Source organism: Budorcas taxicolor, chromosome 3 (genome assembly GCF_023091745.1).
Source record: "Budorcas taxicolor isolate Tak-1 chromosome 3, Takin1.1, whole genome shotgun sequence".
NCBI classification, from domain to species: domain Eukaryota; kingdom Metazoa; phylum Chordata; class Mammalia; order Artiodactyla; family Bovidae; genus Budorcas; species Budorcas taxicolor.
Genome location: NC_068912.1, coordinates 21,117,858 through 21,135,656, shown reverse-complemented (window position 1 = coordinate 21,135,656; position 17,799 = coordinate 21,117,858). Strand labels below are relative to the sequence as shown.

General features: G+C 46.3%; 2 protein-coding genes and 1 pseudogene across 2 annotated transcripts; 2 read left to right on the top strand and 1 right to left on the bottom strand.

The window, feature by feature from the left end:
* Positions 1–10,987: 10,987 nt before the first annotated feature.
* On the bottom strand, positions 10,988–11,804 carry LOC128045091 (histone H2B type 2-E-like; annotated as a pseudogene).
* Positions 11,805–12,008: 204 nt separating this feature from the next.
* On the top strand, positions 12,009–12,553 carry LOC128045090 (histone H2A type 2-A). The gene has a single exon (XM_052637556.1). The coding sequence runs from the start codon at positions 12,050–12,052 to the stop codon at positions 12,440–12,442; it is 393 nt and encodes a 130-aa protein (XP_052493516.1). The 5' UTR covers positions 12,009–12,049; the 3' UTR covers positions 12,443–12,553.
* A 955-nt stretch (positions 12,554–13,508) lies between these two features.
* On the top strand, positions 13,509–13,928 carry LOC128045092 (histone H3). Its single transcript, XM_052637557.1, has one exon. The coding sequence runs from the start codon at positions 13,518–13,520 to the stop codon at positions 13,926–13,928; it is 411 nt and encodes a 136-aa protein (XP_052493517.1). The 5' UTR covers positions 13,509–13,517.
* Positions 13,929–17,799: the final 3,871 nt, after the last annotated feature.

The window sequence follows — 17,799 nt, the reverse complement described above, 5'->3', positions numbered from 1 at the left end:
CCCACCTTCTCAGTGGAAGAAACTCACCTTTTTACTTTACTTTTGTTGTCTGTTATGGTACTTTTCTGTACCGCCGATTTTTTTTCTAGTAAGAACTGGCCTTTCTCTTAGGATGAAGAGGAAGTACTCCACAAAAGACCAAGTTTTGTGGATCAGTCCAGAACTAGCTAGGATAACTGTTCACTCATGCAAGTAACTTACCTTTTCCAGTAAGACCGTGAGAGATGGGTTGTCAGTGTAAATCTACTCAGGAGGATGGGGAGGGAGGGTGGAAAGTTAAGCAGATAGAGTGGGTCAACTCAAGTCCATTTTTCTTGCGCTCAAAACCAAATTAATATTTTGATACCATGCCCCAGCATGAATAGAAAACATAGTGCGCCTGGTTATCTTGATTCCACTTGTCCACTCAAAAATCCACAACCTGAGTTAAGAATTGTGTTTTATTCAATAATTTGTTGTGGACCTAAGCCAAGCAGATGGACTTCCCTTGTGGCTTAGATGGTAAAGAATCCGCCTGCAGTGCAGAAGACCTGTGTTTGATCCCTGGGTTAGGAAGATCCCCTGGAGAAGGGGATGTCTACCCACTCCAGTATTCTTTCTTGCAGAATTCTGTGGACAGAGGAGGCTGGCAGACTCCAGCCCATGGTGTGGCAAAGGCTCTGACATAACTGAGTGACTGACACTTCTAAGCCCGGGAGACAGCCTTTCAAATAGCACTGAGGGGCTGTTTTGAGGAGGTAAGGGAGGAACCAGAATATATAGCAGTTTTGCAAAAACAAACCAGATAGTTGAATAGTCATCAAAAGATTTCTGCTAAAGGAGAAATCTCAATGAATTTAGCACTTCTTTATTTTGTGTATGGAAATTTGGAAGAGCAGGCTGACTGACATCATTCCTTGATACATATTTTAACTATCTAGGACCAGGATCCTGTTTTTCTCCATCCTGAATCCCAGGATGACTAGGGTGGCTGCAGTGGCTGATGGCTTGATGGCCACATCCTTTGATTACAGGTATGGCAGGTGACATTTTTCATCCACACATAGGTAAAGTAATTTGTAATCTACACATACTTCTTGTCTCACTTTGCTATTCCTTTCAGGTGCCTACACTGAAGTCAATGTTTTGCCCAAATTCTAGATATTAAGCAACACTGTTAGAAAAAGGTTATACAAAAGCCATTGTTATCCATAGTAAATTTTTCCCCCCAGATATTGATACCAACATAATTCCCTATAGTTGTAGTTTTGCTGTTTTATAATTTGAGTAAAGAAGCAAGAAGGACAGAGGCTATAAAGCCTATAAAGTCAGGGATTTCAAGAACCTGGGCCTGCCAATCATAAAATGTGCTCCGGAGACTATCCAGCAGCTTTTTTGTTGTTGTTAAACCTACCTTAAAAATACTTTCCCCTTCCCTGGAACAATTCCCTCCTCTGAAAACAGAGACACCAAAAATGAGAGAATAAAGGCCCTCACCTTTTTTTTAGACTAGATGGTTAAAAAGCAGTGTTTCCTACAAACAATTCAAAGGCCATTGGATCTTCAATTTATCTATCTACCCTTCAAACCCTACATACTTCCACTGAATCCAAATCACCAGGCCGCAGTGGGGGGGCGGGGTGGGGGGTGGGGGGTAGGGGGTGGGGCAAGGATGAACAGTCTATGGAACAAGTCAAGTAAGTCAAATGTTTGATAACCACTAACAAGATTAGTTACGAGATTCCCATAGTGCTTGGGAAGAACTTCTTCAGTTTGCAGTTCCCACCCTAGATATTTTCTTTCTTTTTTCCTAATTGTCCTTTCCCAGAACTGTTTGTAAAGCAACATGAAATGCTAGTTTCATTTATTCCCTTATTAATACAGAGTACCAAATATTGCATAGAACTTAACATTTTCTGCCTTTACTAGGATTTAAAAATACATTTTAAGAAGGTAAAATGAGAACAGAAGATAAAGTACTGCAAGGTATAAAGGTGAAACTTCCTAGGAAAAAAAAATGTTAAGCTCACTACAAGCACCCTTTTATTCATTTTTTCTTATGTATGTACATAGAATCCCAAATATTATCTTCCAGCATTATTTTCATTACTTCTCATCTGTCCCACCCAATCAAAAACAGGTAACTTGTCTCCTAGTTATTGTACTAAATCCATACTTTCTTCGATCCCAGAAAACATTTCCTTGCTTTTGACCTGCCTTGCTTGGATCTGCTGAGAGATGAGACAGGTTGCTTGGAGCTTGAAAAGTTCAGGTAAAGCACGGCAATGTGGAGGAAAGACAGAAAGATGATAGGGGAAAGTTTGAGTTTACAGGACAAAAATAAAACAAACATATTCTAAGAGGCACGCAGGATGTTGGGTAGATAACCTAATTATAAGTGGGTGAGATAATGGTCAGTATTTGGTTCTGAGGACTCAAAATATGAATAGGAAAGCAGAATACAACTGGTCTGAAAGACGGAGAAATCCAAGACTCAATGCAACTTTATTACCCATCAATCAATAGTTCCCTTTAGCACCAGCATTACACTTACAAGTGTGAAAGCAAAACTGACACATTGTCTACGTTCCTTTATGAGTATTCATACATATCACTTCTCACAATATGGGAGAGGGGAAAAAATTCATACTGAGATAAATATTAATAAAATAGCAATAAACAGAAAAAAATCCCTGTCTATGTAAAACTACATTCTAGTTGATGGATGCTGAGAATAAGTAAAAGAAGGAAAAGAATAATAGTATATTTAAGAGGTGATCTGTACAGCAGAATATTGAGTGTGGATGACAGATCTGATCAATTAATATTTGAACAGAGGCCTGAATGGAAAATGTGAGCCATAGGATAACTTAGAGAAGTGCATTCTAAGAACAAAGGCCCTGAGGTATGTATAAGTTTGAGAAGTTCAAAGAATGAGCAAGGCCACTGAGGCTGGAGCACAGTGAGCAAAGGAAAGATGTGCAGGGAGATAGGATCAGAAAGGTAGTTGAGAGTCAGATCGTGTGTGCCTTTGAGGGACCTCCTAGGCCATTGGAAAGAGTTATTCTTTAATTTGAAATTAAGTTGGAGTGCCTTTGGAGAGTTCCATCATGAGAGAGTTCCATGACATTATTTGACTCATGCTAATCAGACTTTATTTTGGGGGGCTCCAAAATCACTGCAGATGGTGACTGTAGCCATGAAATTAAAAGACGCTTACTCCTTTGAAGAAAAGTTATGACCAACCTAGATAGCATATTGAAAAGCAAAGACATTACTTTGCCAACAAAGGTCTGTCTAGTCAAGGCTATGGTTTTTCCAGTGGTCATGTATGGATGTGAGAATTGGACTGTGAAGAAAGCTGAGCGCCGAAGAATTGATGCTTTTGAACTGTGATGTTGGAGAAGACTCTTGAGAGTTCCTTGGACTGCAAGGAGATTCAACCAGTCCATTCTAAAGGAGATCAGCCCTGGGATTTCTTTGGAAGGAATGATGCTAAAGCTGAAACTCCAGTACTTTGGCCACCTCATGCGAAGAGTTGACTCATTGGAAAAGACTCTGCTGCTGGGAGGGATTGGGGGCAGGAGGAGAAGGGGACGACAGAGGATGAGATGGCTGGATGGCATCACTGACCTGATGGACGTGAGTCTGAGTGAACTCCGGGAGTTGGTGATGGACAGGGAGGCCTGGTGTGCTGCAATTCATGGGGTCGCAAAGAGTTGGACACGACTGAGCGACTGAACTGAATTGAACTGAACTGAAAGCTCACCCAGGATACTATGTTAAAAATAGACTGTAGGAGAAAGCAAGAGTAGAGGTAGGAACAATATAAAAGAAGCTACAGTAACACTCAGGAGAGAGATGGGTGGTAGCCATGGAGATAGTGAGAAGTAGTCAAGATGTATTTTAAATGAAATTGATGAATTGTACATAGGTTATGACTGAAAGAGAGGAGTCAAAGATTAATTGCAGGTTCTTGGACTCTGCACTTGGAAAGAGCTGCAACTTACTGATAAAAGAGGCAAGTAGGTTTGGAAGGGGAAAGCCTAGAGTAATATCTTAGGCAAAATGTTGAGATTCCTGGTTGCCATCCAGGTGGAAATATCAAATAAGAAATACCAAATTCCCAAGTTGGGAATATGAAATATGAGAATCTGGAGTTCAGGGAAGAGAAAGGGGTTAGATTCTAAAAGCCCACTTCTTGCTCGTTTATAGTGTTCTACCCTTTCTTTTCTGGAGTAGGAAATGGTGTTCTTGCCTGGAGAATCCCCTTGGAGAGGAGCCTGGCAGGCTATAGTGCATGGGGTCTCAGAGTCAGACATGACTGAGCAACTAAGCAGAGAACCCCTTCTTTCTGGAAGCTTTTAGAATCAATTTAACATGTCTAGATACATTTTTTCCCCTCATATCTAACTTTGGTCTTAGTATTTCGCTAAAATTTGGACGTATTTGGGAGCCCTATTCCACCTACCCCAGCTGTTGACTGTTGTTATGGATTGAACTGTGTCTCGCTAAAAGATATGCTGAAGTCTAACTCCCTGGTGCCTTAAAATGTGGCCTAATTTGAAAATGGGATCTTTGTAGATGTAATCAGTTAATAAGGTCATTAGGGTCTAATCCATAAGGTCTAATCCAATATGACTGATGTCCTTGAAATGTAGAAATGCACAAGAAGAAAACTGAGACAAATGGGGTTACGCTGTTGTAAACCAAAAGATACCTGGGGCTACCAGGAGCTGAAAGACAAGGAAGGATCCTGGCAAAGAGGGACAGGGCCCCGCCAACATGTTGACTTTAAACTTCAGAATGATGACTGAGTACATTTCTGTTGTTTTAAGCCACTCAGTTTTGTGGGACTTTGTTATGGCAGTCCTAAGAAACCAATGCAAACTAAAAATATTAATAATAGAATTATATTATTTTAAATAAAATTTTAGATTTTTAAAAATTCCTAGACTTTCCTTCTTAACGGTAGTGTTAATCTCTGGCCTGGTCAAATACTGGTTTTAAAACTTGGACATTTAGTATAAATGTATAGTTCTGTTTTTCCTTATCTGCCTTATTTGGATTGGAGAAGGAAATGGCAACCCACTCCAGTGTTCTGGCCTGGAGAATCCCAGGGACGGGGGAGCCTGGTGGGCTGCTGTCTATGGGGTCACACAGAGTTGGACACAACTGAAGCGACTTAGCAGCAGCAGCAGCAGCCTTATTTGGCCTCTTTGAGACCTTCCAAGATAAAATGTCTGTTGTCTTTCCTTTTATTCTGGGGAACTATTTATTACTATTTCTCAAATAGTTCAAGATCCCAGCTAGTTTAAATAGTATGTCATACAAACTGGCTTCACTGGATGTCCAAAAGTACAGCAGGGCTCAGAGGGTTGCTGAACTCCATGAACGGCTCAGTTCTCCAATTCTCCCCCTCAGCAGTTGCCCTCCTGAGTGCAGTCTACAGTTATTCTTGCCTTCATACCCACATGACCCTCCATCTTGCTGCTGCCTCTTGAAAACAAAGAAGTTTCTTTAACAAAAGAGCAATCTACATTCCCCTACTCCAGGGTACCTCTGGGCCGCTATCTTATCTGTGGTGGCATTAGATGAGAAATACAGTGCAAAATAAATGTAATGCATTTGAATCATCCCCAGACCATCCACCACTGGTCTGTGGAAAAATTTTTTGTCTTCCACAAAATTGGTCTCTGGTGCCAAAAAGGTTGGGGAACCCCTGCCCTACTCAGTCCAATTGCTGAAATGTTTGTGCTAATCAAATTGATCTAAATTTTTTGAGCTAATCAATGTGGAAAGTGGTTGGGACTACGTTTAAACCAGTCAGGTCAAGGTTAAGAACTGAGATAACATTTCTTTTGGGGGGAACACACAGTGGCAGGGATTCTCAAACCTGACTGCTCATTGAAGTCACCTGGGGAGCTTTTTAAAAATTCTAATGGATGAACGTGAAAGTCGCTTAATCATGTCTGACTTTTGCAACCAGTCCATGGAGCTCTCTAGGCCAGAATACTGGAGTAGGTAGCCTTTCCCTTTTCCAGAGATCCCAACCCAGGGATCAAACCCAGGTCTCTCGCAATGCTAGTAGATTCTTTACCAGCTGAGCCACAAGGGAAGCCCTAAGTGAAGTGAAAGTTGCTCAGTCGTGTGCGACTCTTTGCGACTATACAGTCCATGGAATTCTCCAGGCCAGACTGGAGTGGGTAGCCTTTCCCTTCTCTAAGGGATCTTCCCAACTAATGGGTGGCTATAGTCTAGATCACTTAAATCAGAATTTCTGGGGATAGCACCAAGACATCAGTATTTCTAAGAGTCCTCCAGGTACAATGGGCTGTTGTTTTTGCCAAAAGTTTTCACTTTTGTCTCAAGTTCAAAGGATTTGTTAACAGAATAAGCCACTTATTATATACAAGTAAATAATACAAATATTAGAGAATTATCTAGCTTACTTTAAATACACTAACATTAAATGAAAAGAAAAACAGAAAGAGCAGAGGATACACCACCAAATCGGGTTTTGGCCAACATCCAGACTTAATCAGTGCTGGGAAGTCCCGTGTCACAGAACATCTGGAGTCCCGATTGGGAAAAGGTCCCAGGCAGGGCGTTCACTCCGTGGGTGAGATTGCAGTTTGGGGTTCCCACTTATAACCCCAGGACAGATATCATCATCAGTCTGTGACCAAATTGCAAGCCTGCTGCTGCTGCTGCTGCTAAGTCGCTTCAGTCGTGTCCAACTCTGTGCGACCCCACAGACGGCAGCCCACCAGGCTCCCCTGCGTCCCTGGGATTCTCCAGGCAAGAACACTGGAGTGGGTTGCCATTTCCTTCTCCAATGCATGAAAGTGAAAAGTGAAAGTGAAGTCACTCAGTCATGTCCGACTCTTAGCGATCCCATGGACTGCAGCCTACCAGGCTCCTCCATCCATGGGATTTTCCAGGCAAGAGTGCTGGAGTGGGGTGCCATCGCCTTCTCCATTGCAAGCCTAGTTTCATGTTAATGCTATTTGTTTGCTATTTAACTTATATGCAGAGTACATCATGTGAAATGGGTCCAGGCTGGAATGGGTCCATCCATCCAGGCTGGATGAAGCACAAGCTGGAATCAAGATTGCCGGGAGACAGACAAATTGCTAAGAAAGTTGTGGTACATACACACAATGGAATATTACTCAGCTATAAAAAATAGTGCATTTGAGTCAGTTCTAATGAGGTGGATGAAACTGGAGCCCATTAGAAAGAATGAAGTCAGAAAGAAAAACAGCAATACAGCATATTAACACATATGTGTGGAATTTAGAAAGATGGTAATGACAACCCTATATGCAAAAGAGACACAGATGTAAAGAACAGACTTCTGGACTCCGTGGGAGGTGAGGGTGGGATGATTTGAGAGAACAGCACTGAAACATGTTATTACCATATGTGAAATAGATGACCAGTCCAAGTTGGATGCATGAAGCAGGGCGCTCAAAGTCGGTTCACTGGGCCAACCCAGAGGGATGGGATGGGGAGGGAGTTGGGAGGGGGGTTCAGGATGGGGAGACACATATACACCCATGCTGATTCATGTCAATGTATGGCAAAACCTACCACAATATTGTAATTAGCCTCCAATTAAAATTAATTTTAAAAAAAGATTGCTGGGAGAAACATCAATAACCTCAGATACCCAGACGACACCACCCTTATGACAGAAAGCAAAAAAGAACTAGAGCCTCTTGATGAAAGTGAAGAGAGGGGAGTGAAAAAGCTGGTTTAAAACTCAACATTCAAAAAACAATGATCATGGCATCCACTCCCATCACTTCATGGCAAATAGATGGGGAAACAATGGAAACAGTGACAGACTTTCTTTTCTTGGGCTCCAAAATTACTGCAGATGGTGACTGCAGCCATGAAATTAAAAGATGCTTGCTCCTTGGAAGAAAAGCTATGACAAACCTGGACAGCATATTCAAAAGCAGAGACATTACTTTGCCAACAAACATCCATCTAGTCAAAGCTATGGTTTTTCCAGTAGTCATGATGGATGTGAGAGTTGGACCATTAAGAAAGCTGAGCACCAAAGAACTGATGCTTTTGAACTGTGGTGTTGGAGAAGACTCTTGAGAGTCCCCTGGACTGCAAGGAGATCCAACCAGTCCATCCTAAAGGAAATCAGTCCTGACTACTCATTGGAAGGACTGATGCTGAAGCTGAAACTCCAATACTTTGGCCACCTGATGTGAAGAACTGACTCATTTGAAAAGACCCTGATGCTGGGAAAGATTGAAGGTGGGAGAAGGGGACGACAGAGGATGAGATGGTTGGATGGACATGAATTTGAGCAAGCTCCAGGAGTTGCCGTGCTGCCATCCATGGGGTCACTAAGAGTCGGACATGGCTGAGTGATTTAACTGACCTGAACTAAACTTTGTCTTGTAAAACTTGGAATGTTGTTAAGTCTGGGGCTTGACTGGCCAGACCCCCTCCATGGGCTCAACAATCTCAAAATTCTTCCCCCATCTTATCTAAGGTGCTGCAAGTCTTGCACTCATAGCAGGCAGTCACTCCTGGTCACTCCCAGTCACGGCAGTGTCCAGGCAGGTTAGAAGCAAGATCAGAGGCCTGCTCTGCTCTTTTGCCTCTGAAGCTTGAAGAAGACTACTTCTATTTTATTTCTCTAACAGCAGTCAAATTTGAGAACTACATACATAAGGGATTAGGTGAGTTCCTTAATGAAAATCAGTATGCAACTAGAGAAACAGAAGAAAAATGCTACATAGTAGTCGACAGCCCTATAATGTATATTATTGACTAAGTTATACTTCATAACATAAGAAATCAAGTCTTGAAGAATACTTTAAGGAAACACATAAGAAAAAATGAAAGTCTACAAGAATACTTTCAACTAAGAGTTTGAGTGCCACAACAAAAGATCCTGCATGCCGCAACTAAGACCCTTAGCAGCCAAATAATTTTTTAAAAAAGAATACTTTGAGGTGATAGCCTTCATCTCCATTGCTGTGTTTACTGTGTGGACAAAGACTGTAACCTGCCATTTCAATAAACAAAGGATGTTGTGGCCAAAAAGTCATCAGCCTCAGCAGCTGTCTCCTCAGTGCAACCTGAGGGAATTCAAGACAGAGCAAAACAAAACAAGATAATGGTCCTGTATAGTTAAGCATTAGCGTTAGTCACTCAGTTGTGTCCAACACTTTGTAACGCTATGGACTGTAGCCTGCCAAATTCCTCTGCCCATGGAATTCTCCAGGCAAGTATATGGGGGTGGTTAGCCATTCCTTTTTCTGGGGGATCTTGGTGAATCATGGATTGAACCTGGGGTCTCCTGCATTGCAGGCAGATTCTTTACCATCAGAGCCACCAGAGAAGCTCCAAGGATATATGCCCATGTATACCCATGTATTTGGCTTTGAGGGTATATTTCTTTTCCTTCAACAAAAACTCCTATATATCCTGACTCCTCCCTTGCTGCTTTAGAACAACAGTCTCTCAGAGCTGAGAGGTTTAAGTCCTCAGCTAAGTCTACCAAATAAAATATAATTCTCAACTTTCAGTTGTGCACTTTTTTCCCAGTCAAAAATAGGTACCCTTAAAGGCAAGTTTGTGTTTTCTTCACTGAGCCCTAGATGTATCTCTCACACTGCCAACTCCATATATCCAATTGAATATCAAAAACCTTCCCAACCTTAAACCAGAATTCTAGATCTCCCTTCAATGCCCCAATCTACCAAATTAACAGCACCACTGTTCACCCAGTTGCTTAAGTCAGAAAGTTAGGGGTTTTACTCCTATCCAAATCCTATTCCTCAAACAGACCTGTCAGTACTACCTCCCAAATATAATCTCAATCCCAACATCTCTCAGCACTTCCACTGTACTGGGCTTCCCTGAGCGCTCAGTTGGGTAAAGAATCCGCCTGCAACACAGGAGACCCTGCTTTGATTCCTGGGTGGGGAAGATCTCCCCGAGAAGGGATAGGCTACCCTCAGCGAATTCCCAGTATTCTTGGGCTTCCCTTGTGGCTCAGCTGGTAAAGAATCCGCCTGCAATGCAGGAGTCCTGGATTCCATCCCTGCGTTGGGAAGACCCCCTGGAGAAGGCTACCCACTAAAGTATTCTGGCCTGGAGAATTCCATGTATAGTCTATATAGGTCATGGGGTCGCAGTCTGACAGGACTTTCACTTTGATTCCAATCCAACATGTCTAGACTACCAAGTGGTTCTTACATTTTAGCAGCATCAGAATCACCCAGAGGGCTTTTTAACATAAATTATTAGTGTCCACTTTTAATGAATTTCCAGGTAATGCTAATACTGCTGGTCTCTAGACCAGATTTTGACTCACTGCTCTAACCTGTGACACTGTAACAGCCTCCTAGTTGGTTTCCTTGCTTCTATTGTGAACTACCTAGGATCTACGATTCACAAAGCAACCAAAGTGATTAAGGTTAATCCCTACTGGAAGCAGTCCAACAGTTCCCAAAGCACTAAAATGAAACTGCAGCTAGTCTCCTTTGCACACCCAACCATATTATAACTTTCTGCTCCTTTAAGATTTCAAACTTTTTACTGCTTTGGAAAATGCATATTTTGTTTCCATTGTATGGACAAGTTCTTTATATACGGCAAGATTTTCTGAGTGGTAATTCTCTGGGGAGAACACCATCGCTGAAAATTAGGCACGTTTTTTGTGATTTGACATGAGGCAGACCACTGAAGCGACTTAGCAGCAGCAGAGCAGCAGCAGAGCAGCGGCAGCAAAACGGTTAGTTCTTGGGTATCATAACCAAGCTCCAATTTCCCTAACAGGGGAATCTACACATAAACTGGGCACCCATGTGCTTGTGAATGCAGGATATATAAACTCAACGAATTTGTAGTACATAGTGTGAGCTAAATTATCCCATTTCGTACACAACACAGAACACGCTCTACAAAACTTCAGTACCACATCGTTATATCGTTTGGGAACACTAGACAGTCGCACCATAGATATTCAAACTTTTTAATCTTGTATGATGAAATTCATAAAAAGCAACATCATTGAAACAGCCAGTTTCAACAGCAGTTCTTTTGAGAAAACTAAGCACATCTATACCCTGTTATATTCCCACACGTAACTAGATAAACATACTTGTTCCCCCACTGTATCTAAAGAAATGATATTTGTTCTTAACGAGTGAAAACCAATACAAAAAGCTGGGCAGCAGAAGACCGTGTAAAACAAAACGACAGCTTCTTCCACTGAGAAGGTGGGTGGCTCTGAAAAGAACCTTTAGAACGTCAAGTGGCTGGGCAACTCGTGCGAGCGCCGAGTCCCCACAGGGACTCACTTGGAGCTGGTGTACTTGGTGACCGCCTTGGTGCCCTCGGACACGGCGTGCTTGGCTAGCTCGCCGGGCAACAGCAGTCGCACGGCCGTTTGGATCTCCCGGGACGTGATGGTTGAGCGTTTGTTGTAATGGGCTAAGCGCGACGCTTCCCCGCGATGCGCTCGAAGATGTCGTTGACAAATGAGTTCATGATGCCCATGGCTTTGGACGAGATGCCGGTGTCCGGGTGCACCTGTTTCAACACTTTGTACACGTAGATGGAATAGCTCTCCTTGCGGCTGCGCTTGCGCTTCTTGCCGTCCTTTTTCTGGGCTTTGGTCACGGCTTTCTTGGAGCCCTTCTTGGGCGCGGGAGCAGATTTTGCCGGCTCAGGCATAACGTCAAGCACAAGCTATAGAGCCTACCGGGAACGCCGACGACAACAGGCAGCACCCGGGCTGGCCGCCACGACTCAGTACTTACAGAGACTATAGGCAAATTAAGGTTCTGATCACGCCCCGTTGCGATTGGCGAGATTTCAGTGGCTCTCTCGCGAGGGAGACGAGGTTATGTAAATGAGTGGATTCTGACTGCGCTATCCTATTGGTCACGAAGCCGAAGATGTGCTGTAGCCAATCAAAGTGCCTTCTAGGCAATCGCCGTTCTGCCTATAAAAGGGTGAAGTGGGGCCATGGAGGGCGACTTTGTCGGGCGTTTGGCGGGAGCGTTTGTTAGTGGGTGTCGCTGTCATGTCTGGTCGTGGCAAGCAAGGCGGCAAGGCCCGCGCCAAGGCCAAGTCGCGCTCGTCTCGCGCAGGCTTGCAGTTCCCGGTAGGGCGGGTGCACCGCCTGCTGCGCAAAGGCAACTACGCTGAGCGGGTGGGGGCCGGCGCGCCCGTCTACATGGCGGCGGTCTTGGAGTACCTGACCGCCGAAATCCTGGAGCTGGCGGGCAATGCGGCGCGAGACAACAAGAAGACGCGCATCATCCCTCGTCACCTGCAGCTGGCCATCCGCAACGACGAGGAGCTGAACAAGCTGTTGGGCAAGGTCACCATCGCCCAGGGCGGCGTTTTGCCCAACATCCAGGCCGTGTTGCTCCCGAAGAAGACTGAGAGCCACCACAAGGCAAAGGGCAAGTGAGGCCGGTCTCCGGCAGCCCTACCCAGCTCTCCTGTAGAAGGGGCATCTGTAAAATCAAAAGGCTCTTTTCAGAGCCACCCACGCTTTCAAATAAAGAGTTGTTAACAGTAACTTCTCGATTCCAACCTTGTCGGTAGTAAAGGGGGAGCCCAGCCTGGGTTGTGGTGGATCGTAAAACCTAGGACTTGAGCCAGGTGAAGGTAGCCAACTTGAGCGCGCCACAGTCGCTTCAGTTCTAAGTGCTCCGCGATGGTTTTATGTTTGGGAGTCGGATGTCTAGTGCTCAACACCAGTTGTTCCCCAGGCCTTTGCCCAACTTGAGGTCTTAAGTACCAGCGGGATGTTCCCTCACACGCATACATCTCGGACACCCCCGTCTGTTAAGGAAGCGGACAAGATTTGAAGAGGATGGCGGACCTGGGTTTTTGATTTCAGTCTACTGTCCTAAAGGGATAAAATGGTTTAGCGGTGGAGATACAGGTCCCCAGTTCGGCTTTCGGAAACGGGGTCTCGCGCCCTGCTGCGGGGGAGAGATAACGATCTTTAAAGCACCGAAAGGCGGAAAGCAAAGCAAGATCCGTCCAGCCAACTAGGTAGGCTAGGGGACCTCTGGAAAGGTAACTGCGTTCCGGGTGCTGGGGGCGGGGGTGGCGCAAACAGAAGGTCGAGGTTCAGTTTGGGAGTTAGCGTAGAAAGGAAGAGGGTATCGTAAGTAGTGTGTTCTAAGGGACTGAGAAGGAACATTGTCACAGCTGCTCTCAAATATGATTCTCACCCTGAAACAAATGAAAACCGAGGAGGGGAAAAACTAGGCAAACTGGAAAGTCGAAAGGGAGGCCGATGGGCGGCGGGGCGGCGGGGCGGCGAGGGGGCGGGGGTAGGGAGGAGTCGGCTCAAGCCAATCAGTGGCGCTAAAGAGGATGACGTCCCAGCCAATGGATAGCCAGCGCGGGACTTTCAAGTATTGTCCCGCCCAACTGGGAAAAGACTGCCTATAAAGACTGCTGCAGCGGCCGCACCCCTGGTTACTCTCCCTGCGCGGCGCTGCTCACGTAAGTTCGCGTCTTGGTTCGCTATGGCTCGTACAAAGCAGACTGCCCGCAAGTCGACCGGTGGCAAGGCCCCGCGGAAGCAGCTGGCCACCAAGGCGGCTCGCAAGAGCGCGCCGGCCACGGGCGGCGTCAAGAAGCCGCATCGCTACCGGCCGGGCACCGTGGCCCTGCGGGAGATCCGGCGCTACCAGAAGTCGACCGAGCTGCTGATCCGCAAGCTGCCGTTCCAGCGGCTGGTGCGCGAGATCGCGCAGGACTTCAAGACGGACCTGCGCTTCCAGAGCTCGGCCGTGATGGCGCTGCAGGAGGCGAGCGAGGCCTACCTGGTGGGGCTGTTTGAAGACACGAACCTGTGCGCCATCCACGCCAAGCGCGTGACCATCATGCCCAAAGACATCCAGCTGGCTCGTCGCATCCGCGGGGAGCGGGCTTAAGTGTGCGCTCTGCTCGAGGTTCCATCAAATCCAAAGGCTCTTTTCAGAGCCACCCACGACTACACTTGAAAGCAGCTGTGTCGCTTGTCCACTCTCTTTTGGCAGGCGTTCGCATACTCCGGGAGGGTAGGGCGCGCTCGAGACGGGAGGACCTTAGAACGCGCAAAAAACTGGACTCCTAACAGACATAGGCTAAAGGCCAGTTATCCGGTCCTAAACCCTTGCTCGCTGCTGCCTTCCCAGATGTAAGTAACTTAAGAATTGGGTCAGTGTGCTTCTCTGTACTGGCGGGTTACCGCTGCTTCCTTGGACGCCCTATAATGCCCAAGTTCGCTGCTTAGAGGTGGCCATATTTTTTGGCAGGCCCTTTCATGCTCCGGGAAGGGAAGGCGCGCTAGGGACGCGAGGACACCTAGTGCGCAAAACACGACTCCCAACACAAAGGCTAAAGGCCATGTAACCGGTCTAAGCCCCTGCTTGCTGCTCGTCTTCCGGAGTGTCAAGTGCTTATCTGAACTGGCGAGGCTGCCGCTGCTCTCTTGGGCGCGGCCAAGACGTCCGGTAGGCTCGTCGTGCTCTTCCGGGGAGTCTTGGAGCTGGGTTGTAGCCCAGAGCTGTAATTTGTCTCGGGAGCGTGGGTGGTGGCAGGGGAGGCGGAGCGATTAGGGGACTCAGGATTCGCGGGCTAGAGCAGGCGGGGCTGGCTTTTTGGCGGCTGAGAGCCGGGCCCAGATCTGATTTCCTCACCCGCGCCGGAAAGGGCCCCTCCCGCTGGCGTGGATCTGCCGCTTGAGAGGGAGAGAAATCGCCTCCTCGGTCCAGAACCATTTCTGCCGGGTAAAGTGCGGCATTCCTGACCCTGGCTGCACGTTGAAAGACGGTAATGCTAGGACTTCCCTCAGGGAAAACTTTAGCGGATGTTATTCATCCCCTTACCCTATTTTCTGTCAAGATTCCCGCGCAAGCCTGAACGATTTTGCCTGGTATTTTAAGCCCTTGACATTCTCACTTTCCTCAACCTTCCTCTTTTCAAATACCAACACAACTCAGACAAGTACCACTAGCTCTGTGCTGGAATAGACCAAGGGATGGAGAAGGATCTTGTGTCTCCGGCCGGGCATTCAGTTCGGACAGTCGAGTGGGTTTGACCTGCCCGAAGGAACAGCAAGGGGAAGAGGATGAATGGACCGGGGTTCGTGGGCCACGATAATCTAGGTCACTGCCTGACAACTCGGTCTTGTCGGTATTTTCTCCGCTCCACAGCAGGAGACGGATTCTTCCTGGAGGAGACATCCTGAGGTGCACAGGCCTGAGCTCTGTTTAGTGATTTGAGAAGTTATTCAGCTCAAGGCTCTCGGAATTGAAGCTGAGGGCGGCACTGAACCAACGGAAGGCAGAACAGAGCCTGCAACAGAGCCTCTCCCTTGCACACATCCCCCAGCCTCAGGATTTGAGAGCAGAGATTTGACGCTGCCTGGAGAATCCCAGGGACGGGGGGAGCCTGGTGGGGCTGCCGTCTGTGGGGTTGCAGAGTCGGACACGACTGAAGTGACTTAGCAGAAGCAGCAGAGGAGTGGATTCCTGCACCACATGACAGTGGAAGTCTAAGGTCTCTTTCTGTTTTTTAGGAACAAAGCTGTTCACCTCGGGGGGTGGATAGCAGAGTCCATGTTACACGAGACTCAGAAGCCACATATTTCTACCCTTGAGTACGGCCTGTTGCACCTGAAGAGGTCAGAGTTCTGGGGTTTTGTGTCTTAGTACAGTTGGTAAAAAGCATTACCAGAGATGAATGAAAATGCACTGAGGGGAATAGAAATTGAAGTAGACACACTGTTGAAAACTTTTGCCCCTTGCAAGGAGTTGGTGGGGGAGGGCAAAGAAGAGCTGTGTGGACTGTAGCTTCTGACAGTAGGTACCCAGTTTTTCGCCCCAGGCTCACAAAGATTTTCAGAAAAGGCCCTGTTATGGGCTGAATTGTGTCCCCCCACCCACCCATTCATATGTCGAGGCCCTTTCCTAGTACCTCAGATGTGACTCTACTTGGGGACAGGACCTCTAACGTGGCGATTAAGATTAAAATAGTGTCATTAAGATAGGTCCTAATCCAATATGATTGGTATCTTTATGAGAGAAGGGGATCAGGACACAGACAGCAGAGGGACAGTCTTGTGAGGACACAATGAGAAGGCAGTCATCTGCAAGCCAAAGAGACAGGCCTCAGAAGAAATCAAGCCAACTGATATCTTTTTTTTTAATTTGTTCATTTATTTTATTTTCTTGGCTACATTGGGTCTTAGTTGTGGCAAAGCATGTGGGATCTTAGTTCCCCAAACAGGGATCGAACCTGTATCCCCTGCATAGCAAGGTGGATTCTTAACCACTGGATCACCAGGGAAGTCCCCCTGTTGACATTTTGATCTTGGACTTCTAACCTCTTGAACTGTGAGAAAATAAAGTTAAGATGTTTAAGCCACCCAGGCTGTGGTATTTTGTTATGGCTGCCCTAGGAAATGAATACAGACACAGGGTCTCATTCCCTGCTCAGACCAATGCTGCAAGATGGGTTCCACAGGATCTGTGTTCTATGAGATATAAACAGAAGCAGCAGTGACTCAGGGCTGTGCAGGGGTGGCCCGTGTGCACCCAGCATCTCATCCACTGACATTTGTTTGCAAAGCTGCAGCCTGAATTTCTCAGTGAGTGACTTTCCAGCATGTCTGAGCCATTAGTGGATGAGCAGACCCCTGAGTGTATAGATGTCCACGTCACGGCTTTTCCTCCCAAGGATCGTATTTCCTGAAGTAATACTGTTAATATATCAGATTTAAAAGCAGGTATCTAAGATCTCCCCATGGTCCTGAAATTTGGGGTCAGCCTGGGGGCATCTCTCATGGCTAAGGCAGGGGTTCCTAGCTTCTCAGAAATGTCTGTCCTGCCTTCCTCACTTTTCTAACAACCTCTGTTACTTCTGCCACAACAGTGGAGTGCTCATTCACCAAACTCAACACTTACAGGGTGTGAAAAGAGAATGGTGAAAGAAAGAGAGGGAGGAGCACTGGGCTCTTGCTGGTGGAAAAGAGGAGGCCCTCCCTGGTTGGTCTTTCCTGGTTTCTTGTCAAACGTGAACTCCTTAAGGGCAGGGCCTTGGCTGTGTAATTGATCTCTCTTCCAGGGCCACCACATAACAGGGCTCTGGGCCTCGACTGTGGAAGTGTACTCTGTTCAGCTCTTTAAGCCCCCTGTCCTCACATAAGACCAAGAAACAACAGGCAGTGCAAACTGGTGTCTGCACACTCACTTTCTGAGAAAGTGGGACCTGTGTGACCCAATCCTTCTCTGCCAGTGGAGGGTCAGGCCTCTACAAGACACTACAGCCTCACCAATCAGCCGTCATCTTGGGGATTTGCTCCACAAGCTTATGACAACAGAATCTGGTTCTCACTGTGAGCATGTTCTAGAAGGACTGAGGAATTCTCCAGTGCCTTCAGGGCTTCCAAAACTGCCACAGACATTTTAATGACAGCTTTGGCTCAGTAGTAAAGAATCCACTTACCATGCAGGAGATGCAAGGGACACAGGTTCCATCCCTGGGTGAGGAAGATCCTCTGGAGTAGGAAATGGCAACCCGCTCTAGTATTCTTTCCTGGAAAGTTGCATGGACAGGGGAGCTTGGGGTTGCAGGACACAACTGAGCCACTCAGCAAACATTGATACCTTTTGGCCAATAGGACAAAGTTGACATTCCTACCACTGTTCTGTGAAGGTCAAACTTCCTAAGCCTAATAGAAAACTTTTGGAATGTCTTCATTGTTTGCAAAACTAGGGTGAAGTAGTACCCAGTATTTTTAATGGCAATATCAAAAAATGA